Consider the following 22,616-nt stretch of genomic DNA (forward strand, 5'->3'; position numbering starts at 1 on the left):
AAGACATATTGAGTGATCAAAACAAGGTGTGAGGGCCCTAGCCGGTTTGGCTCAGTGGATAGAGCATTGGCCTGCGGACTGAAGGGTCCCAGGTTCGATTCCGGTCAAGGGCATGTACCTTGGTTGCGGGCACATTCTCAATGGGGGGTCTGCAGGAGGCAGCTGATCAATGTTTCTAGCTCTCTATCCCTCTCTCTTCCTCTCAGGAAAAAAAAAATCAATAAAATATATTTAAAAAATAAAAAGAAAATGATGAGACTAAGTGTGTCTGAAATGGTACAAGAGGCCACATAACTGTAATAGAGAATAAGCAATGAGCCAGAAAGAAAATTGAGTGAGCAGTTGTGTGGATCTGTGAAACACATTTCATAGAAGAGTGTAAGTCACAGACTATATTTTTGTGAAAAACAATATGGGTCCCTGAGAGACCATGTGATTGGTATGAAAAAGAAACCAGCAAAGCCCTGGCCAGTTGACTCAGTGGTTAGAGTGTTGGCCCACAGACAGAATGGTCACGGGTCCATTCCCAATCAAGGGCACATGGCTCAGTTGCAGGTTCCTAAGCCCTGGCAGGTGTGTGTGCAGGAGACAACCAATCGATGTATCTCTCTCACATCAATGTTTCTCTCTCCCCGCCCCCTTCTTCCCCTCTTCTACTCTCTAGAAAATCAATGGGGGAAAAATATCTTCAAGTGAGGATTTAAACAACGTTTTTTAAAAAGAAATCAGCAAAGCTGTAGTTAGGTTTGAATGTATACGATAAGCTGACGGATGAAAATGATGGTGTAAACGGCTGAGACAGGCCGTGAGAGGCTGTGTCTAAGGCTTCTTGAGAGTCTCTAGTATTAATTGTGAATTAGTGACCACAGGCGTCAGAAAGTGACCGAGGGCAGGTGATCCTGACACCGAATGGGTGACTGGGGCAGTGTCTGAGAAGCCGATTGCATGGGTATGTGTAAAACTTCGCAAGAGACTCTTTTTTTATTATTTCTTTATTGATTAAGGTATTACATATGGGTCCTCATCCCTCCATTAACCCCCAAACCCACGCCCCTCACTCATGCCCTCACCCACCCTGGTGTTCGTGTCCATTGGTGAGGCTTATATGCATGCATACACGTCCTTTGGTTGATCTCCTTTCGCCCACTCTCCCCTAGCTTCCCTCTGAGGTCTGGCAGTCTGATCGATGCTTCTCTGCCTCTGGATCTGTCCCTGTCCATCAGTTTATGTTGTTCGCTATATCCCACAAATGAGTGAGATCATGTGGTATTTGTCTTTCTCAGACTGGCTTATTTCACTTAGCATAATGCTCTCCAGGTCCATCCATGCTGTTGCAAATAGTAAGAACTCCTTTTTTACCGCAGCGTAGTATTCCATTGTGTAGATGTACCACAGTTTTCTAATCCACTCATCTGCTGATGGGCACTTAGGCTGTTTCCATATCTTAGCTATGGTGAGTTGTGCTGCTCTGAACATAGGGTGCGTATACGCTTTCTGATTCATGTTTCTAGTTTCTTGGGATATATTCCTAGGAGTGGGATCACTAGGTCAAATGGGAGTTCCATTTAAGAGACTTTCTTAAAGGCTGTTCATCAAACACTGGTATGTTGGAAGGTGCTTGAGAAGAAATGTGAGACAAGGCCGCAGACAATGTCTGAGATGCTGTGTGATTATGTATGTGTGTGCGACTCTGAGCTATAATCAAAGACTGTGGGGGTGTGAGTGTGAAGAGGTAGGGGAGAGGGTGATTTTGTGTGTGTGAAGAAACTTCATGAGAAGCCAGTGGTGGCTATAAATCAGTGACTATTTGTATATGCGAAAATGACAGCCTACGTGGTTGAAACATCAATAGGTGTGACTCTGTTGCATGTGGAAAAGTGACTGGTGCGAGTAAATATTGGTCATATTGTCTGAATGAGACAGGCTATAAGGCATGATCATAGTCCTGACCGGTTGCTCAGTGGTTAGACCATCAACCCATACACTGAAAGGTCCCAGGTTCGATTCCCAGTCAAGGGCACATACCTGGGTTGCAGGTTCGATCCTTGGCCCAGTCAGGTTGCGTGCGGAAAGCAACCAATCAATGTGTCTCTCTCATATTGACATTTCTCCCTCTTCTCCCCCTCACTCTCTCTAAAAATCACTGTAGCCCGGCTGGTGTGGCTCAGTGGTTGAGCATCGACCTATGAACCAGGAGGTCACGGTTCCATTCCCAGTCGGAGCACATGCCCAAGTTGCGGGCTCAATCCGCAGTGTAGGGCGTGCAGGAGGCAGTGGATCAATGATTCTCTCTCATCATTGGTGTTTCTATTTCTCTCCCTCTCCCTTCCTTTCTGCTATCATTAAATATATATTTTAAAAACACCAATGGAAAAAATACTCTCCAGTGAGGCTTACCAACAAAAAGACATGATCGTGTGTATGAATTCTTAGTAGGAGACAGTCAAAACTGGGAGTCGGTGACAGAAAATTACTCCTTGCCTGAGTGGCTGAGAGAATGTCTGAGAAGCTGTGTGATCCAGTGTGGATGTGAGCCTGTTCCTAAGAGACTGCAGGAGCGGCCATAAATCCAGGGCTGTGTGTGTGACTGTGTCTAAATATAGTAAGGGAAAATGACAGGCTGCATGAGAGAACACGGACCGAACATGCCAGGCTGTGGGGAAGTCCTCTCTTGCTTGTCCTCCTCCAAAAACCCCTCCTCCTCAGCTCCGGGCTCCATTTCCCCTCAGTTCTCCAAAACGTGAAATGCTGGACTTCCCCCGGGACATGGCCTGGGTTCCCTTCCCTCTTCTCAGGAACTCCAGTCCAGTCCGGGCCCTGGGGACAGTGTTTATCCCCCCCCCCCTCCAATGTCCACATTTTTCTCTCTAACGCAGGCTCTTCCTCTTAGCACTTCGCAGAATCTCTTAAGTTTTGTTTATTCCTGCATTCAGCAAAAATGTTTATTGAGCCCTGCAGACACAGCAGTTAGCATGGGAGACAAAAATCCCTACCCTTGCCTTAGCCGGTTGGCTCTGTAGGTAGAGCAGTCAGCGGCCTGCAGGCTGAAGGGTCCCGGGTTCGATTCTGGTCAAGGGCATGTACCTTAGTTGCAGGCTCCTCCCGTGCAAGAGGTAACCAGTCGATGTGTGTCTCTCACATCGATGTTTCTGGCTTTCCCTCTCTCTCCCACTCTCTCTAAAAATCAATGGAAACATTTCCTTGGGTGTGGATTAAATAATAAAAATCTCTACCTTGCCGAAGCTGGTTTGGCTCAGTGGATAGAGCGTCAGCCTGCAGACTGAAAGGTCCCAGGTTTGATTCCAGTCAAAGGCATGTACCTTGGTTGCGGGCACAACCCCAGTAGGGGGTGTGCAAGAGGCAGCTGATCGATGACTCTCTCATCGATGTTTCTAACTCTATCCCTCTCTCTTCCTCTCTGTAAAAAATCAATAAAATATATATTTTTAAAAATCCCTACCTTTGTGGAGCTGGTATCCACCAAGAGAGGGGAAAAAAAAAACAGAATACGATACATACATCATACAAGGCAGCAGTGCAGTAATTACCAGAGATAAGACTTTTTCTCGCTCTTTGTTTAAATAAGAAATCTGCAGTCATTTCATTGCCCAAACATACAGGAAGAGATGAAAGCGCCGATAATCCCCTCCATGGGGAATCCTATGAGTGTTTATACAGCTTAGACACCAAAGGAATATCAGTTATAACATTATTACCCGGGCAACGGCTGCTTAGATAAAGCAGCAGTACAGGTTTCTCGAATTTGTTTCCACAGCGCTGCTGTCTGAAGTGTTGGAATACTAACAAGCCCTCTTTGTTCAAAGCACACTCTGAGGCAGGCTTACCTTCCAAGGAACAGAGTACATCTCAATGTCAACACACCTTATCGCCCATAAAACAAGATTAACGTTCTTGAGAAAGTTCTGTTTTAACGTTAACCCTGACCAAACGCACTTCTTCGACTTTGTTTTAAGTTGTGGGATGGCATTTCTCCCTTTGAATGCAGGAGACATGGCCTTGCTACCTTTCTGAGACACCTTACTGTCACTTTAAAAGATTATTGGTTTTTTGCCCTCACCAGTGTGGCTCAGTGGATAGAGCGTCGGCCTGTGGACTGAAGGGTCCTGGGTTTGGTTCCAGTCAAGGGCATGTACTTCAGTTGCAGGCTCCTCCCTGGCCCAGGCCCTGGTCAGGGCATGTGCAGGAGGCAACACATCCATGTATTTCTCTCACATCGATATTTCTCTCTTTCCCTCTCTCTTCCACTCTAAAAATCAATGGAAAGATAGCCTCGGATGAGAATATTTAAAAAAAATTTTTTTTAATGCACTTTCTTTAAAAAAAAAAAAAAAAATATATATATATATATATATATATATATATATATATATATATATATATATATATATATATATTATTGATTTTGTACAGAGAGGAAGGGAGAGAGATATAGATTCAGAAACATCGATGAGAGAGAGAGTCATCGATCAGCTGCCTCTTGCACACCCCCCACTGGGGATATGCCCGCAGCCAAGGTACATGCCCTTGACAGGAATCGAACCCGGGACCCCTCAGTCCACACGCCAACGCTCTATCCATTGAGCCAAACCGGTTTTGGCTTAATGCACTTTCTTGACTCCAGACCTACAGAATCAGATATGGGTGCAGCCTAGCAATCCATGATTTCATCAACCTTCTGGATGATTCTGTTTGAGAGTGTAAGCCCCTTGAAGTCCAGGATTTGGGGCTGTCGTTCTCTGCGACATCCAGTGCCGAGAACAGCATCTGACACCCAATAAATGTTGTATCCAGTAAATGTTTGATAAATGTATTTAACGAGCAGATCATCTGCTGTATGCCAGGCATTGTGTTAAGAACTTGAAAAAACCTTAGCGTCCAATCTTCGCAACAAACCCTATGATGTAGGCTCATGGAAGGGGGGGGGTGTCACCTACCCAAGTTGCTCTGCTGGGACGTGACCAGGCCAATTTCCTTCTGACCACCCCTTCTGCATGCCCTGAAGGTATTCCCAGCTGGGCCCCTGGGACTGGGTATCCCCAATTCACTCCAGAATCCTCCCCGCACTCTGTCACTTCCCCTTCTCACTTCCCTTGTGCTGAACTCCCTTCCCCATGCTGACCACAGGGGACCTCTCCTTCAGGAAAGAGGAGGGTGGGTTAAGTCAGGGTGCAGAATGAAGCAATGATCTCAATGCCCACTGCACCCTGTGAAGAGGGACAACCTGAGCATGCCAGTCATTTCACCACCCTGTTCACCGGCGCCATGAGGTTGATCCTGTCATGGTAGAAGGTATGCATTTTACAGGACTCAGCCCAGCCGGAGTGGAGCAGTGGTTGAGCATCGGACCAGAAGGTCACGGTTCTATTCCAGTCAAGGGCACATGGCTGGGTTGCAGGCTTGATCCCCAGTAGGGAGCGTGCAGGAGGCAGCCGATCAATGATTCTCTCATCATTGATGTTTCTCTCTCCCTCTCCCTTCCTCTTGGAAATCAATGAAAAGATTTTTTTTTTATTTAAAAAAAGATGCCCTAACTGGTTTGGCTCAGTGTAGGGGTGTCGAACTCAATCAGAGAAGGGGCCAAAATCTAAAATCCAGCCTAAATCGCGGGCCGAATGGTTTACTGAACAGTCATAAACTGTCATTGTGATGGAAACGCAGCAGAGTGCAGTGATGACAGCGCGGTGCGGGCCACATTGCAAGGCCTGGCGGGACGGTTTTGGCCTGCGGGCCTTGTGTTTGACACATGTGGGATAGAGCGTCAGCCTGTGGACTGAAGGGTCCCAGGTTCAATTCCGGTCAAGGTCATGTACCTTGGTTGCGGGCACATCCCCAGTAGGGGGTGTACAGGAGGCAGCTGATTGATGTTTCTAGCTCTCTGTCCCTCTCCCTACCTCTCTATAAAAATCAATAAAATATATTTTTAAAAGAAAAAGAAAGGAAGAAAGAAAAGAAAGAGGAAAGAGAAAGAGAGAAACAGGCTCACCACAGAGGTTCCAGTGACTTGCCCAAGGTTACACAACTAGGAAGTTGATCTTGCTCCAAAGTCCAGTGCTCCATTTCCCTTCTCTAGAGTTCATTCAAAGAGCATTCATTGAGTGCTGAGGGGTTGGTAGGTGGGGCATGGGGTGTGGGGATACAGTGACAAACAAAACAGGGCTGAGATTGAGACCAGAAGTAAGGAGAGGTGAGTAGAGGAAGGTGGCTCGTAGACAGAGGTGACAAGGAAGAGGTGGGAGCTAAAAAGTCTCCCCCCGCCCAACTGCTGCCCTTTGCCCTCCCAGTTCCCCTGCCCCTGGTTCCTCTTTTCCCACCGACTCCCAGCGCACATAAAGCCAGGCGGGGCTGCAGGAGCTCAGTGCGCACCATGCCCACCCCAGCGCAGGCCTCCTGGCTGCTGCTGCCGCCACTGCTGCTGCTGCTCACCCTGCGGGCCACAGGTGAGTGGGTGAGCTTAGCTGGCCCAGGGTGCCCGGGCCCGCCAGTAACACCCTGACCATCCCTCCTCCCCGCACCCTGGTACAGGCTCACAGCCCGTCGTCTGCTTCACCGAGTATGAGGAGTCCTCAGGCAAGTGCAAGAACCTCCTGGGCGGAGGTGTGGGTGTGCAAGACTGCTGTCTCAACGCTGCCTATGCCTTCCAGGAGCCTGGCAGCAAGCTCTGTCAGCCGTGCAGGTGAGGGGGACCCTGGGCTTGGGGGAGGCAGGAAGGACTGTGCAGGGCCACCACGACCTGGACTCCTTCCTTCCCTGGGGTTCCCAAAGGTGATTCCGAGGCCCTTGTCGTGACTATAGCTCTGGGTTTCTCAGCTTTGGTTCTATGGATTTTGAGACCAGAAAATTATTGGTTGGGGCGGGGCAGGGGCGGGGTGGGGGGACTGACCTGTGCATTGCAAGGTGTTTTGTAGCAACTCCGGCCTCTAATCAGGTGCCAGTAGCAACTCCCCACAGCAGTTGGAACAACGGAAATGTCTCCAGACATTGCTGAATGTCCCTGGGCTGCAGAATCGCCCCCGGTGGAGAACCCCTGCTATGGCTTGCATGTATTGAGCATTTCCTGCATAAGGGAAGCATGGGGGGTGGGCTGCAGCCCAGGTGTTTCTGAAGGTGGCTCAAGTCAAGTCCCCTAATTGTGATGACAGCATATGTTGAATGCTTACTGCATACAGACGTGTTATGCAGGCGAGAGAGTTTTGGGGATTCTGAGGGCAGTTCCAGGCCCTAACTATGGTGACAACTTCACATTCATTCAGCACTTCCGGCATAACAAATGCATTGCGGAGGCCAGGGGCAGCTGGAGGATTTCCAAGGGTAGCTCTGGTCTCCTAATCATGATGCCAGCTTGCATGTATTAAGTGTTTACTGTATGCCAGGCATATTTTCTAACTGCTTACTGTAGGTCCCAGATACACTGTGAAGATGAGGAGCTTGGGCACGTACCTTGGTTGCAGGCTCCTCCCTGGCCTGGGCCCTGGTCGGGGCTTGCACAGGAGGCAACCAATTGATGCGTTTCTCTCTGTCTTTCCCTCTCTCTTCCACTCTCTCAAAATCATTGGAAAAATGGCCTCGGGTGAGGATTAACAAACAACAACAAGACGAGGCGCTTGGGGATTTTTTGAAGGCAGCTCTGGTTCTCTAGTCATGTCAGCATCTGTCATCTCTTTCACATTATGCTGCGCAGGTGTCTAAGATAGAGCTGGGGTAATTCTGACGGGTTCTCTGAGCTCGTTGGGGTGATGGCTCCTATTTATTGAGTGCTTCCTGTTTGCACAGTGGTTGCCCAGTGGGTTTCTGACAGCAGTTCTGGGCCCCTCGTCCTAATATTTGCTTACTGCATTCCTGGCACTGTCCTTGGGGGGCTGCCAAGGGTCTCTGATCGTGAAGGTAAATGATGTTTATTAAACACTTACTGTATGCCCATCCTTCCCATCTGGTCCCCCAGTATCCTTGAGGTAGGTACTCTCCTTGTTTCTCACTTATTTCTCCCACACCCCCGCCTCTGCCGGCCCGCACTCGCCTGTCCCGTACACTGTCCTCGCCAGCTCACGGACGGGGCGTCTGTGCTTCTCTCCGCAGGTCCCCGCAGTGGTCACCCTGGTCCAACTGGAGCCCCTGCTCAATGACCTGCACTGAGGGCTCCCAGCTGCGGCACCGGCGCTGCGTAGGCTTGGGGGGCCAGTGCCCCGAGAAGGTGCATCCTGGGACCCTGGAGTGGCAGCTGCAGGCCTGTGAGGACCAGCCGTGCTGTCCTGGTGAGGAGGATCAGCAAGGCGACCCTGGGAACAGTGGGGACAGAGGCCCGGGGGCGGGATCGCGCCTGCTGTTTGTGAGGCTATAGGAGGAGGCAGAGGAGAGTGGTGGGGGGTGAGGTCAGCGGGAGCCTGGTCCTGTGGGCCATGGTGAGGATGTCGGCTTTTATTTTGATTGACATGGTTACGGGCAGCGGAGAGATGTGATCTGACTTGGGTTGTGACCCGGTCCCCTCCCCGCTGTCAGGAGGCAGACACGCTGTGGGGAGAGGTGAAGCAGGTTTCCGGGTGCAGGTGACTGCAGTAGACCAGATGGGCAGTGATGGTGGACCAAGAGAGACAGAGAACGTGGGGACAGGACTAGCTGATGTGGGCTCCAAGAGGAAGCGAGCACCTGAATGACACCCCCACCTACATCCTATCCCCCTCCCTTCTCTCCCACAGAGATGGGCGGCTGGTCCAACTGGGGGCCCTGGACACCGTGCTCTGTCACCTGCGCCAAAGGGACCCGCACCCGCCATCGGAAATGTGATGAGCCCGCCCCCAAGTGTGGGGGCTCCTGCCCGGGAGAGGCGCAGGAGTCGGAGGCCTGTGACACGAAGCAGGTCTGCCCCAGTGAGTGAGGCAACCACAGGCCACAGAGGCAGCCCCCCGGGTGGCTCTGGGGGTGATGGAGGGAGCTGCCAGTGTCGGAGGACTTCAGCATGCATGACCTCACTCAGCCTCTCTCTCCCCCTCCCCACAGCACATGGGGCCTGGGCTGCTTGGGGGCCCTGGGGCCCCTGCTCAGGCTCCTGCCATGGCGGCCCCAATTCCCCTGTGGAAAGACGGAGCCGCACGTGTACTGCGCCTGAGCCCTCCGAAAGGCCTCCTGGGAAGCCGTGCCCAGGGGCAGCATACGATCAGCGGGCCTGCAGCGGCCTGCCGCCCTGCCCAGGTATGTAGGGAGAAGGCCTCTGACGCTCTGCTCAGACACAGATGCCCTGCCCTGTCCCGGGATAAATCTGAGACCGGGTGACCATGTACCTCTTTGTTTGGGGACCGCCTGCCTCAGGGTCTGAGGGCTGGAGCAGGGAGATTGAAGTGGCCTTTCCTCACTTCTATTCCCCCCCCTCCCCCAACAGTGGCTGGAGGCTGGGGGCCATGGGGCCCAGTGACTCCCTGCCCGGTGACCTGTGGCCTGGGCCGGACCATGGAACGGCGGGCATGTGATCATCCTGTGCCCAAGCACGGAGGCCCCTTCTGTGCCGGTGACGCCACGCGGACCCACATCTGCAACACAGCCAAGGAATGCCCTGGTCAGCGCCTCAAGATGCACCATTTCCACGCCTAAGCCCCCCACCCTTCTCTGCTGCCCTGTTCCCCCTGCTAATGCCTTGGTCTTTGCCTTAAATGCCTCCCCTCCCGGCGCTGATGCCTTAGTTGCGCCTCTGATCACCCATTCCCAGGACTGATCGCCGCTACTCTGCCTCCACCCCCAGCACTCATCCCTTCCTTTCAGCCTCCTTGCTGGCTCCCTTCTTTGGTGCGAGCCCCTGCTACCCCTGTCTCCGCAGTGAATGGAGCGTGGGGGCCGTGGGGGGAATGGAGCAAGTGCACGCGCCCGAAGATACCACAAATCAAATGTCAGGAGATCCAAGGCTCGCAGTCGCGCGACAGGGACTGCCTCGGCCGCAAGTTAACTGGACTTCGCTGTGCCGGGCATTATCAGGATATCCGGTACTGCTATGACATCCAGCGCTGCTTGTGTGAGTGCCCCCCAGCCTGTTCTGTGAGGGTGGGCGCCCAGGAAGCGATGGGGGTTTCTGACTCTCTGCCATGGACCCCGTGTCCCTGCAGACTCTCTCACTAGCCCCCGGAAACCACTAGTTCTGACTCAAGAACTCCCTCTTCTCATTGCAGTGGAAGGCTCGTGGTCAGAGTGGAGTACCTGGGGGCTGTGCACGCCCCCATGTGGACCCAACCCCACCCGCAGCCGCAAGCGCCTCTGCACACCCCATCTCCCCAACTTCGCGTGAGTAGCGAGGAGGCAGAGAATGCCTAAGAAGGGGCAATGGTACCACTATGTATGTCAGCTATCCCCAGCCAGGGCTTCTGCCCCTGAGCCTAAGGTGCCTGCCTTGCCCAGTGCCATTTCCCAGCTTCAGGAAGAGGGGGAGACTAAAGAAGAAGCTGAGGAAGGAGATACCGATGGGAGAGTTAGCAGCCTTTGTGCCCATAAGTCACACATTCAGTCACTCAGCCACTCCGCCATTCCCTCAGTCTTCAAATCAGTGTGTTGATTTGCTCTGCTTTGATGGGCTTGTTCAGTCACTCATGCTTCCATTCACTTACTCCTTCAGTCCCATGCCTCCGTGGGTGGCTCAGTGTCTCACTCAATGTCTCACTACCCCCAGATGCTATAAGGCCTTTTTGGCAACGGTTGTAGACACACACACCCCAGATCCCATGGGTCTCCCAAGAGATCTACAATAGGTATATGGGAGGGGGGGAGCAATGTTAAAATATGTACACAGATAATAATTTAATTTTTAAAAAATAAAAAAATAAAAGTCTTGTCAAAAAATAAAAAATAAAAAAAGAGAGAGATCTAGGTAGACAGAGCCCAGCCAGAAGGCATATGAGGAATGCTTGGTATGTAGGAAAGGGTCTGCCACCTCAACCTGGTCTAGGAAACTGATCAGGCCTCCCCTCACAGAAAGGGGTCAAGACTGTGTACGCAGATTCCTGAACACAGGTGATCAGTTACTCAAAGTGTTTCCCAGTGGCCAGGTTTGGGAGCAGGTTAAAATACCCATGCATCCCTCCTTATTTCCACACTAGAGGCCTGGTGCATGACATTCATGCACTGGCGGGGGGCAGGGTGAGGGGCCTCAGCCCGGCCTGTGCCCTTTCTCAGTCCAAGAGCCCTTAGGGGATGTCTGACTGCCACAGGGGTTGGGAGAGGCTCCTGCCATTGTCACTGTGCCCCTCTAGCCATCAGCCCAGCTTCTACTGAGCATTGACCACCAGGGGGCAGCTCCGGTGTTGAGCTTCTGCCCCCTGGTGGTCAGTCAATTTGCATTTTACCCTTTTATTATATAAGATAGCGTGCATCAAACTACCAGATGAAGTGGCTTGTTCCTATCTCATGGAAGGCCTACAATCTGGAAAGTGTTCTCCAGCTGTGGGGTTAGAGTGGGTCCTAAAGATGCATTAGTGTTAAGTGGAAGCATGAAGGACTCGACAGAATGAGGGAATGAATGGAGAAAGGGATGATTGAGAAAATCAGGATATGAGTGAATGGAGGGCTTGCCTAGTGAGAAAAATAATCCAGGCAAAGACCATTCTGGACACGGCACTGAGTCTGGATAAAGAGGAAGAGAGACAGACATTGCCTTGGGGCAGAGATTTGGGCACAACAATAAGGCCCTGAATGCTAGAGCAAAGCATTTGTTTTTCCAGTGGGCAGTAGGGAGAGAAATGTAAAGAGATTTGGATGTAAGAGAAGATAGCTAATGCGAACTAGTAACAATTACTGGTATTTATAAGCACTTATTGTGTACCAGATACCACTCTGTAACTTATTTATCCACACTCAACCCAGTGAGGTGGGTGTTGTTATTATTATTACTAGAGGCCCGGTGCATGAAATTCATACACTGGGGAGGGGGTGTCCCTCAGCCCAGCCTGCACCCTCTCCAATCTGGGATCCTTGCGGGATTGGGCCTAAACTGACAGTCAGACATCCCTCTCACAATCCAGGACTGCTGGCTCCTAACTGTTCACCTGCCTGCCCGCCTGATTGCCCCTAATTGCTTCTGCCTGCCACCTTGATCACTCCCAAACTGCTCCCCTGCTGTCCTGATTGACACCTAACTGCTCCCCTGCCGGCCTGATCACCCCCAACTGCCCTCCCCTGCCGGCAATCTTGTTACAACATGGGGGCAACCATCTTGTGACTACATGGGGATAGCATCTTGTGACAATGTGGGCGTGGCCATCTTGTGAGGGCCCATTTGCATATTACCTCTTTATTATATAGGAGGATTGTTGTTTCCATTATTCCCATTTTTCAGATGAGAGAAAGTGAGGCATAGGGAAGGTAAAGAAATTGCCCAATATCTCACAGTTAAAAATAGTGTTGGGCACATAGTATGCACTCAATAAGAGTTTGTTGAATGCATTCTTGGATTCCCTGAGTGTCTTCCTCCATTCCCCCCTAATGCTTCAGGCCCACCATTACCATCGTGGAAGGTCAAGGTGAGAAGAACGTGTCCTTCTGGGGGACACCATTGGCAAAGTGCGATCCGCTACAGGAGCAGAGGTTGGTGGTGGAGGAGAAGAAGCCATGTCTACACGTGCCTGCCTGCGATGACCCTGAAGATGAGAAGCTCTAATACCTCTCTTCCATTCTGGCACTCTGACTTCCCAGACCTCAATAAATTAGCCTCTTCCTCAAGAATGGGGCAATAGCATTTTCTAGGCAAAAGGGCACAGCATGTCACAGTGGCCTGTTGTGGAAAACTGTATTTTCCACTGTGGCCAGTTTGTCAGGAATGAAGGCAAGTATCCATCCCTTCACTGCTGCTGAAGCCCCCAGTGTCTTCCCCCCACACCTACTCCCCAGTGTCTGGAGTCACCCAGCATTACCTTCTACAGAGCTCCATGATGTGGATTTCCTGTTTGGCTGCTCACCCTGCCAGACACTTTCCGATTGGCTGGTGTGCCTATTATCCATCTCCCCGCCTCCTAAAGCTCCCTAGGTTCCCACCTACCAGAGCCTCTGGGCTGGCAGATTCCACATCAATTCCAAGTAAACAGCAGCAGGCAGCAGAGACATGGCTGGGGTGGCACCCCGCTGCACCAGCACCTGCACCCACCCACTCCCAATAGCCCAGCTCCAAGGCTACAATTAAGGGCAACAAATAGCTCTGGAGGAGGAGGGAGGAAGTGCCTATGAGGTGCTCTAAGCCGGAGCGGGAGGGGAGAGGAGAAGGAGAGATGCTAGAGTCAGCATCTGCCAGAAGGAGCCCAAACGCAGACACATATTCCTGTTAGCATTTGTTCATTCCTTCAAAACCTATTAATGTCTACTCTATACTAGAATTAAGTCTGGGAATCTGGGGTGGAGGAGGGCTGGTAGGAGAGGACATCTGGACAAGAGAACAGACTCAGAGTAGGTGACCCTTTCCTTTGAACATTTATTCAACACTTCTCAACACCTACTGTACAGTATCCTAACAATAGTCCTGGATACCTTTGGGTAGAGGAAAGAATAGGAGTTGGAGTGGTACCTGTCTCCACAGCAAAGGGAACAAACCCAGACATTAATACCCTTAGCACTTGCTCATTGATTTTATCACTTATGAATTCTGGGGCCCTTGCAATGAGACAAAGCATAAGAATCATCATAATTATGGTAATAGCTAATACGTAGAGAGTAGTTTCTCTGTGCCTGATAGTATTTTAAGCCTCCATAGCATGAATTCACTTAATCTACAATGAAACTATGAGTGTCACTATTATTATCCCCATTTATCAAGGAGGAAATAGACACAAAAGGTAGTAGGCTGAACATTTCTGAAGCACCATGTCAGGAGCAGAGTTTAGGATTTAGTGCTGTGAGTGGAGGGGTGCCTCTGTGAAGGGGGGTTCAGATGGAAGATTTGTGACACCCCGAGTATGTCAGAATACTCCGTTCTCTGGGTTGATTTCCTCTTGGGTAAATTGGACCAGTTGATGGGTTGGGATGAAGACAAAGTTGACAAATAATCATCTTGGGAGGAATAAGCCAAAATGAGGGGTTCTGGTTGCTAATACAGAGTATGAGAAATGTATGAGAGAAAGTGTAAGTTGGTGTGTGTATGTAGTGTGAGGCACATATCCTTGTGTATGTGTGATATGTGTGTGTGTGTATGTAGTGTGAGGCACATATCCTTGTGTATGTGTGATATGCAGACCTATGGGCCTGTCCAAAAATGAAGGATGTGTCGAGTGGATGTGCAGTGAATGTGCAGTTACAACTGTGTGTGCACCATAACAATGTAAATTATAGAAGTGTGTATATACACGCATGCACATTAGGACAACATGGATATGTGTGTGTGAGTTATAAATGTAGGTACACACAACAACAAAAGCATTCTTTTTAAAAAATATATATTTTATTGATTTTTTACAGAGAGGAAGAGAGAGGGATAGAGAGCTAGAAACGTCGACGAGAGAGAAACATCGACCAGCTGCCTCCTGCACACCCCCCACCGGGGATGTGCCCACAACCAATGTACATGCCCTTGATCGGAATCGAACCTGGGACCTTTTAGTCCGCAGACCAACACTCTATCCATTGAGCCAAACCGGTTTCGGCAACAAAAGCATTCTTGGAGCCACTTCTTTTAAATTCCTGATGGAGACAGTGCAGAAGAGCCTTACCTCTGCCTCAAGGAGGAGATACTCCTGGGGGGAATCTCCATTCTTCTGTAAAACAATCTATTAAAAATGAATTTCTGGAAATTGAACCACCTGGAGAAAGGGAATGATGTTGGGGTTCATAAGTACTAAGAACCTGGAAATGGGGCCCCTGGAAAGAGGCAGTCTGGTGACAGATTCCCAAGAAACCAGGTCTGTTGACCTGCAGCTGCTCCTTTTCCCCAGAGAGGGCACCATATGTCCAGCACAACTTGTTTGTTCCAGTTATTGAGCAAAAAAAAAAAAAAACAAAACAAACGGGACCACATACTTCGAAATATTGGGAAATACCTGATTCTTGGGTAGTTCCCCAAAGTGGAGAAAGAGGATCTGAAATGGCAGAGAAGGCACCAATGGGAGAGGGGTAAGGTATGGCCTCAGCAAAGGCCTGGAGGTGAGACCAAAGCTGGCTGGGATGGAGGAGGAAGTAAAGGACTGCTTGGAAATATTTGACTTGAGGACTGGGGGAGCCTATTGGAAGAGGAGATGGGATCTGAGTCATGGGGGAGGGGACTTCCTGAAGACCTTGATCAAAGATGATCTTTGAAGGGGCAGGGGACACACTTCCTAAAAGAAGGCATAGTACATGCAAGAGTGGAGGTTGCCTCTTCCCCATCCCACCCTTAGAGGTGAGTCAAGATCATTTGTAGTTTGAAGGCAGACAGACACTCTGATTCCAGATTCCACACCATCACTACGTTGTTTAAACAAGCCAATGAAGTGATGAAAGAAGAATGGACACATGGATAGGTAGATGATTCACTGGAAAATCCTTAAGGCAGAGGAGATGCCACATCTGTCTGTTTCTTGCCATATCTTCTACCTACTTACCTCACTTGGTCCACCATCATCACTCACTATGGCCCATCCAGCCCCATTTTCTGCCACAATCCCCCCTGATCAATTTGTAGAAGCCACGCTGGGACCTCTTTCTGGCACATTGTTAAAAAGAGAAAAACATGTATGGATCACATGACCCTTTAGGAATGAATTGGAATTGAGTCCCTTCATGTGTAAATGGAAATGATTAATAACCACCCCATAGGACTGTTGTGAGGATTGGATAAGACAATTACATGTAAACAGCTCAGTTAAGCATAGGGTACAGTCAACAAATTATTATTCTTTTTAAATGAATTTGTACCTTCATTGTAATCAGGACCTTAATAGGAGCTGACAGACTGGCTTCCACAACCCACCTCTGTCCAGAATATACTAGTAAAGGTCATTTGCTCACGTGACAAACATTTGGCACCTACTGTGTCCCCAACCTAGTTTGGGTCTGCCTCTGTGGTGCAAAGAGTACTAATTATGCCAGGTGGGTATTGTGGGTTTTGGTTGTTCCCATGGCAAATGATTGGGGGTGTACAGACCCAGTGTGTGCGTGTGTGTGTGTGTGTGTGTGTGTGTGTGTAGATGGGAATAGATGGACAAATATCAGGGCTAGAGTTTTAGGAAATATGTGTGTGGCTGATCTAGTTTGTCCATCATTGTCTGTGGGTATGTGTTTTGTCTGGGTGTGCATACTTGTGTGAGTTTCCCTTATCGTCTGTGTGTTGGTGTGCTGCCTGTGTGCATATGTAAGTGTATACGTGTGCATGTATGCCCATGTGTGTTATCCTGGGCTTGTGTGTGTGTATAAACACCTAGATTGGTATGTGTTCTCTCTCTCTCTATGCCTTCGTGTGTTTCCTTACTTTTGTGTGTGTTTACATGTATTTCCACATGTGTGTCATTCCCTGTGTGCCTCCAGCCTCCCCTCAGGTGTGTACCCCACTCAAGTGTCCTCCTCCACCTGTCTAATGCTATCTAGGCCTCCTCACACCTTTCTGCCTAGCTGAGCCTGTGTGTACCCGGGAAACTGATCTCCCCATAGGCTACTCCCACCCCTCGTCGTGAGGGGGTTATTTCTCTACTTTTGTGCCTCGGGGTGTGCCTCCATTGCCACCCCCACATGCCTTCTGTGGTGACTATCCACACTGGAAACCAAGTTTCTGCGGAGGGTCCTTCGTGTGGACGCGATTGGGTGTGAAGACTAGAACGAAGTGGGGTGGGGGGCTTGCATGAACACCGACTCCGACCCTCCCAACAAGCACCCACCCCACCCCCACTTCCCAAATTGCGCATCCCCAATCGGATTGGGGGGGAAGGGAACAGGATGCGGCGCGGCGCGTGCGCACTGCCCCCTTCAGCACCGCGGACAGCGCCTTCGCCCCCTCCTGCTGGCGTGCGCCACAGCCGCCCCAGCACCGAAGGCGCGCTGACGTCACTCGTCATTCCTCCCCAAACCCCCCTGCTCCGCAGCCTTGGTCGCGTCCGTGCTACCGCCGGCCTAGCCGGACTGCACCACGCGGGGCGCGAGATAGGGAGGCGCGGGCGCGACCATCCGCTCTGCGGCGGTGGCGACTCAGCGCTGCCTCAGTCTGCAGCGGGCGGCGGCAGAGTCGCGTCGTGCGTGAGAGCGCAGCTGTGCTCCCGGGCCCCGCGCGGTCCTCCCCCGCGGCTCCCGATCAGAGGGATCCTAGGACCCCCTGCCCCGCGCCGCAGCCATGAACTACCTGCGGCGCCGCCTGTCCGACAGCAACTTCATGGCCAATCTGCCAAATGGGTACATGACAGACCTGCAGCGCCCGCAGCCGCCCCCGCCGCCACCTGCTGCCCCCAGCCCTGCGGCCACGCCCGGCCCCGCGACTGCCTCTACCGAGAGGGCCTCCTCGGCCGCCCCCGTGGCCTCCCCGGCCGCCCCGAGCCCTGGGTCCTCGGGAGGCGGGGGCTTCTTCTCGTCGCTGTCCAACGCAGTCAAGCAGACCACTGCGGCGGCCGCCGCCACCTTCAGCGAGCAGGTGGGCGGCGGCTCTGGGGGCGCAGGCCGTGGGGGCGCCGCCGCCAGGGTGCTGCTGGTCATCGACGAGCCCCACACCGACTGGTAAGCCACTGCCGCAGACGTCTCCCCGCGGGCCTGGGTCCCCAGATGGTTCCGTGGCGAGCAATTATTGAGCGCCACTTGCGTGCCCAGCACTTGACCCCCTCGCCCAAACCCTTTTTGCTTAAATTATTATGCTGGGTGCTTCCCAGTGCCCCGCCCTTACTCCCCGTCACCCCCCCCTCCTCTACCCACCCCCGCCCAACCATCACCACCAGGGCCTCCTCCATCTAGACAGGGAGCGGTCATCAGGCACCTGTTGTGTACCTCCTTCCCAGAAGCCTTGGCTTGCACATATCCTGTGAACATTTGATAACCTAATGTGCCCTTGCTTTCTCCCCACCCCCACCCCCCACCCACAACCCTCCACCAATGGCCTTGTTCTCTAATGAATCTTCTGAGCATTTATCAAGTACCTGCAGTGTACCTCAACAGGAGCCCTTCCCCAAGGCCATTGGCTCCCATGAATTTTGTGAAAATTCATTGAGAGCTTGACATGTATCTTGTGCCCTTGACCCTTGCCCTAAGGCCTTTTCCCTAATAGATCTTGTGAGTATGTATCCAGAGTGAGTTATATGCCCACCCCAGCCCTCTCCTCAAAGACCACCTCCACTATTCAGTGAACATTGATTGAGTGCCTGCTGTGTATCCCACCCCAGCTTCTCACCAACGGTGTTGCCTTTAATGGATCTTGTGAGCCTTTACTGAATGTCCTCTGTGTGCCCCAACCTCAGTCCCCCCGCCCCCTCCAAGGGCTATTTCTCCAAAGAATCTAGAAACCATTAATTAAGTGCTAGAGGTATGCCCCATCCTCAAGCCCCTTTCTCAAACGTATCATTTTCTTCAAATGAGTTTCATGCCCATTTTTGAGCCTTCTGTGTAATCCTTTTCCTACAGGTGATTAGAATTGAATGTAGAAATGAATCTAGCAGGCATTTACTGAGTGCCTCTTTTATCCTCCATCACCAAGCTACTCCTTCAAAGACCTTTCCTTTGGTAGACCATCTAGCCCTTATCAACTGCCTACTGTGTGAGCCTTCCCTAAAGACTCTTTCCTCCGGTGTATTCAGCAAGCATTTATCGAGTGCCCGCTGTTTACCCCAAGCCCTTTTCCCAACGCCTTTGTTCCAGTGGCTTCCATCAGCAGGTGTGAAGCACCTTCTGCATGATCCAAACTTAGACCCTCTCCCTAAAGGCCTTTGCCTCCAATTAATACAGTAATCACATATCTGGCACTGTGGACACCATTTCAACCCCTCTTGCCAGAGCCCTGATCTTTTTAGTCACTCCTTGGAGCATCTGTGGACCACCTGCTGTGCACTGGATTCTGTGCCTTCGCCACTAAAGTCTTTCCTCCCCGTGGATGGAGGATCAAGCTTACATAAGTCAAGTTTCTGCATCCCCACTCCCCTTCCCCAAAATATTTTTCTCCAGTGATTTTACGCCCAACCCTAGCCCTCCCTCCCCAAATACCTTTTCTCTGAATGGATTCGGTGTGCTTTATTCCCTGTCTGCCAGGTGCTCAATTCTAATCACCTTCCCCCCTAGGCCCTTTCTTCCAATGTGTGTGGAGTCACTTCTGTATACTCTATGCTCACAACCTCCTCCCCAGAGTCCTTTTCTCCCAGTGGGTCCAGTGAACATGTATGTGTATAGGGAGGATGTGCCTGCCGTGTGTAGGTAGTACATCCCCCTTCATTCCTCTTAGAATAACCTGCACCAATCATAAAGCCTCTGTCCAGGGTTCTGCATTTGGTAAGTCTAGAGCCCGATTTTTAAGGGTTACATCACCCTTTCCACTCCCTTCAATGTCCTTAGGATTCCCTCTCTCACTCTTAAATCATACCTCAAAGGGCCTTCTTTCTATTTACCACTAAACATTTATTGAGAGCCTACTATATAAAGGTAATTCCAAATCTGGAAATTCTGCCCCTGTCTCAAGTGCTACCCACCCCCACCCCTATCCAAAGGGCCTACTTCAGTCTAAATATATTGAGTACTAGTTCTTTACTAGTTAGATAACCACACGCCCAGGAACCCTTACCCAGCAGCCCTTCTATTCAGAGCCATTTATTCACTCTGCAGATATTAAATGCATAAGTTTCATGTGTCAGAGTGTGGGAGGCATTTATTAAGCACTACTAGGATACTAGGACAACCCCTTCTTCTGGTCTTCCCTCTAATCCTAAACAAACTGGATTATCTTTTTCCTCCATTTAACACACAGTTCTTTAATGAGCACTTATTGTATACCTCTAAGAACCCTTATTCAATGCCCCTTCTCCCACCCCTCTTGTAGCCTAATTCCCTTTTCAATAATCTTCACCCTGCCCCGAACTACACAATCCTGAAAGCTCTTAATGTGCACCTGCTGGCCAGGTTCCCTCCCCCACTTAGTAACCATCTTCTCAACTGATCCTTCCCCCAATGAATCCAAAAGTCAGTTATTAATCTCTTACTGTATTCTGTTCAAACTACCACATTCCCATCCCTGCAGCAGGCCCTCCCAGTCTCTTCTCCAACAATCCATAAAGCGTTTGTTGAACACATGGTATCATTCCCTCACCAGCACCCACTCACACAGATGCCATCTCTCTGGCTAAATTTGCTCCATTGACGTCAGCAAACTTTCTTGAGGCCCCTTCTGAATATTGCTAACCACCCTCCTTCAGACTTCCCTTCTCCACTCTGACCCTCCAGACAGGTGGTTTGCTGCTTTTTTCTTCATTCTAGGAAGCACTTATTACCTACTGACTACTGACACGACATTTCCCCTTTCCATAATCACAACTCGTGTTTCTCTTTTTTCCTTCTAATTTTTCCAGCAAACATTTATCGAGAACATGCTGAATTCAGTGAAAGATTCTTCTCTTCCCCTTCTGCATACCAGAACCACCTCCCCTTTATCCCAGCAGCTGCTGTGGTCTTTTCTTCCAGTCAATCTAGCAAATATTTATTTGGTATCTGCCACAGGTGGAGCAGAATGAATAAAGGGAGAGACCCTGTATACAACAGGCTCAGTGTGAGGAACAGAGACCTCTGCATCACCAACCTGCAGACATCCGTGCACGCTTTAGGCATCTCAGCCTGGAATAAAGGAGGAATTGTGCAAATTCTAAGGGATTATACATCTAAGTACAGTCTGACACCTTTCCCACCAAACTTCACCACTCTCATACTTTTTTGGGTCTTGAGTCCTCCATGATTTAAAGTTGAGACTTATCTTCCATTTTTAGAGATAATTTTGTCCAGTGTTTTCCAAACTGTGGGCCACCTATTTATTGGCTTGTGACCAGCATTTCATTTGCTTCATGAAGTAGGATAAATGAAAATAGAAAATAAAAGAGTATATTGCACATAGTAAGTGGAATTATTATTTAGTAAAACTGTTACTCCAATAAGAAATATAATCAATAATATATGCCACATATTATATATGACATATACTATATAGTACATTTATTATATAATGGGCTTATAGTATATAATGCATATAGGTGTGTCCTTTTCTTTATGAAATGAAATAAAATAGAATAGGAAATTTCAGACTCCATTGCAAATAGTAAAGATAATTATTTACTGAAACTTTCATTCTAATTATCCTATATAATAAAAACCTAATCTGCAAATCAACTGAACAGTGGAACAACTGGTTGCTATGATGCGTACTAACCACCAGGGGGCAGACACTCAATGCAGGAGCTGCCCCCAGCCTGCAGGCCCCAGGCCAGCCAAGGTGGGTGCCAGTGGACACACAACCCCCCCCCCCATTGCCCCTCCGATTGCCCCACAGATAGGCCCTAATCACTGGCCAGGCCTAGAGACCCTACCTGTGCAGGGATTTCATGCACTGGACCTCTAGTATATGTATATTTAAACATATTCTACTATACATTCTAGATACATCTACACATAATATGTAATATGCCATATATTGTATGTTATATATTATATAAGACACCCCATTTTATGTTTGCTGTATACCATATTATATGTGTCTTATATAACATGTATTAGTTACATAGGGTGGGTTATTATGTAAATATTTACATAATGGGTTATATAAACTATATTTCTTATCATGGCTCCTTTTATGTGACTTCCCTAGAAGTAGATCTCGAGGTTGAGATTTGCATGCAGATTTCTTGGGGAGAGCTCTGAGAAACAACACCTGTTACGGGGGAGGTGTAGGGGAAGCAAGAGTTGGCAGAGGGAAAGATTGAGCTATGCTGCAGCCATGACAGAGGCCTCAGACTATCTACTGGGGAGCTCTGGAGCTGGGAGGACACTCCAGAGTTACCCCAATGGAATTGGGATATACATGCTTCTGAATTCCCGCATCAGTCTGTCATTGACCACAGGCTGTCCCCTGTGGGGAGGAACAATCTTGGGGAAGGCAGATTCGTGCTACAGAGGGCAATTCCCAGGGCAGGACAACATTGTGAGGCTTCAACAACAGCTGTTCCCAGAGCTGGGGGATAGATGTGGAGGCCTGAGGATAGAGGGGTGAAGATCTGGACGGAGCACGCAGTCTACCCTTTGTACTACTCAGATTCACTTGCTTCTTAGAGGAAGTTCACCCCATCTGAGAACAGCATTTCCAGGATTGTAACTGACCTTGTTTTCTGGGAGAAACCTGAAAAAGCATGGTTGGGGGGTGAAATGCAGCCTCCACTGCCACAGTTGATAAGTGCAGCATAAATAAATGATATGCATTGTCTTCTCCTAGACATTCAAAATTCCCCTCACCCTCAGATGGAACCTCTCTTGGTCTTGGTGGCTTACCTGGTGCGTGATCCATTCTATCATCCTTGAGAGATCTCTGAGCCCTTGGTCCCCATGCTCTCCTCAGGCTGTGGCTGCTATACTTGTGTCCCTCTACCATCAAAGTTGAGCAAAGAATACCAATAGATACCCAAGCAGATCATCTGGGTTCCTCCATGCCCCCACTGTAACACCAGCTGTGCCCCTTCTGG

At 49.9% G+C, this 22,616-nt stretch overlaps 2 protein-coding genes across 4 annotated transcripts in view; both read left to right on the plus strand.

Moving 5' to 3' along the window:
- Positions 1–6,108: 6,108 nt before the first annotated feature.
- On the plus strand, positions 6,109–12,708 carry LOC118731769 (complement factor properdin). 2 transcript variants are annotated; one of them, XM_045570403.1, is made up of 10 exons: positions 6,109–6,205; positions 6,343–6,458; positions 6,544–6,694; positions 8,095–8,270; positions 8,712–8,882; positions 9,013–9,204; positions 9,392–9,565; positions 9,824–10,015; positions 10,170–10,281; positions 12,481–12,708. In XM_045570403.1, the coding sequence occupies exons 2-10, from the start codon at positions 6,386–6,388 to the stop codon at positions 12,644–12,646; spliced, it is 1,407 nt and encodes a 468-aa protein (XP_045426359.1). In that variant the 5' UTR covers positions 6,109–6,205; positions 6,343–6,385; the 3' UTR covers positions 12,647–12,708. The 2 variants fall into 2 exon arrangements, with proteins under 2 accessions (XP_045426359.1, XP_036316490.2); XM_036460597.2 differs by having other exon boundaries at positions 6,127–6,205; positions 6,303–6,458.
- A 4,368-nt stretch (positions 12,709–17,076) lies between these two features.
- SYN1 (synapsin I) overlaps positions 17,077–22,616 on the plus strand; it is a 32,175-nt gene continuing 26,635 nt past the window's right edge. Inside the window, exon 1 of one of the 2 annotated variants that reach the window (XM_036460549.2) lies at positions 17,077–17,643. In XM_036460549.2, the coding sequence (XP_036316442.1) occupies positions 17,267–17,643 (377 nt within the window). In that variant the 5' untranslated portion in view covers positions 17,077–17,266. The remainder of the gene's footprint in view (positions 17,644–22,616) is intronic. The other variant, XM_036460550.2, reaches the window with a different exon arrangement.

This window comes from Pipistrellus kuhlii, unplaced genomic scaffold, assembly GCF_014108245.1.
Source record: "Pipistrellus kuhlii isolate mPipKuh1 unplaced genomic scaffold, mPipKuh1.p scaffold_m20_p_32, whole genome shotgun sequence".
Classification (NCBI taxonomy): Eukaryota; Metazoa; Chordata; class Mammalia; order Chiroptera; family Vespertilionidae; genus Pipistrellus; species Pipistrellus kuhlii.

Excerpts from the sequence above, each read along its gene's own strand:
- LOC118731769 (XM_036460597.2), top strand. The coding sequence starts at position 6,142 with ATGGGGTGTGGGGATACAGTGACAAACAAAACAGGGCTGAGATTGAGA. Across the intron at positions 6,459-6,543 it reads GCTCACCCTGCGGGCCACAG|GCTCACAGCCCGTCGTCTGC; the intron begins GTGAGTGGGTGA and ends ACCCTGGTACAG. Across the intron at positions 9,566-9,823 it reads CACAGCCAAGGAATGCCCTG|TGAATGGAGCGTGGGGGCCG; the intron begins GTCAGCGCCTCA and ends CTGTCTCCGCAG.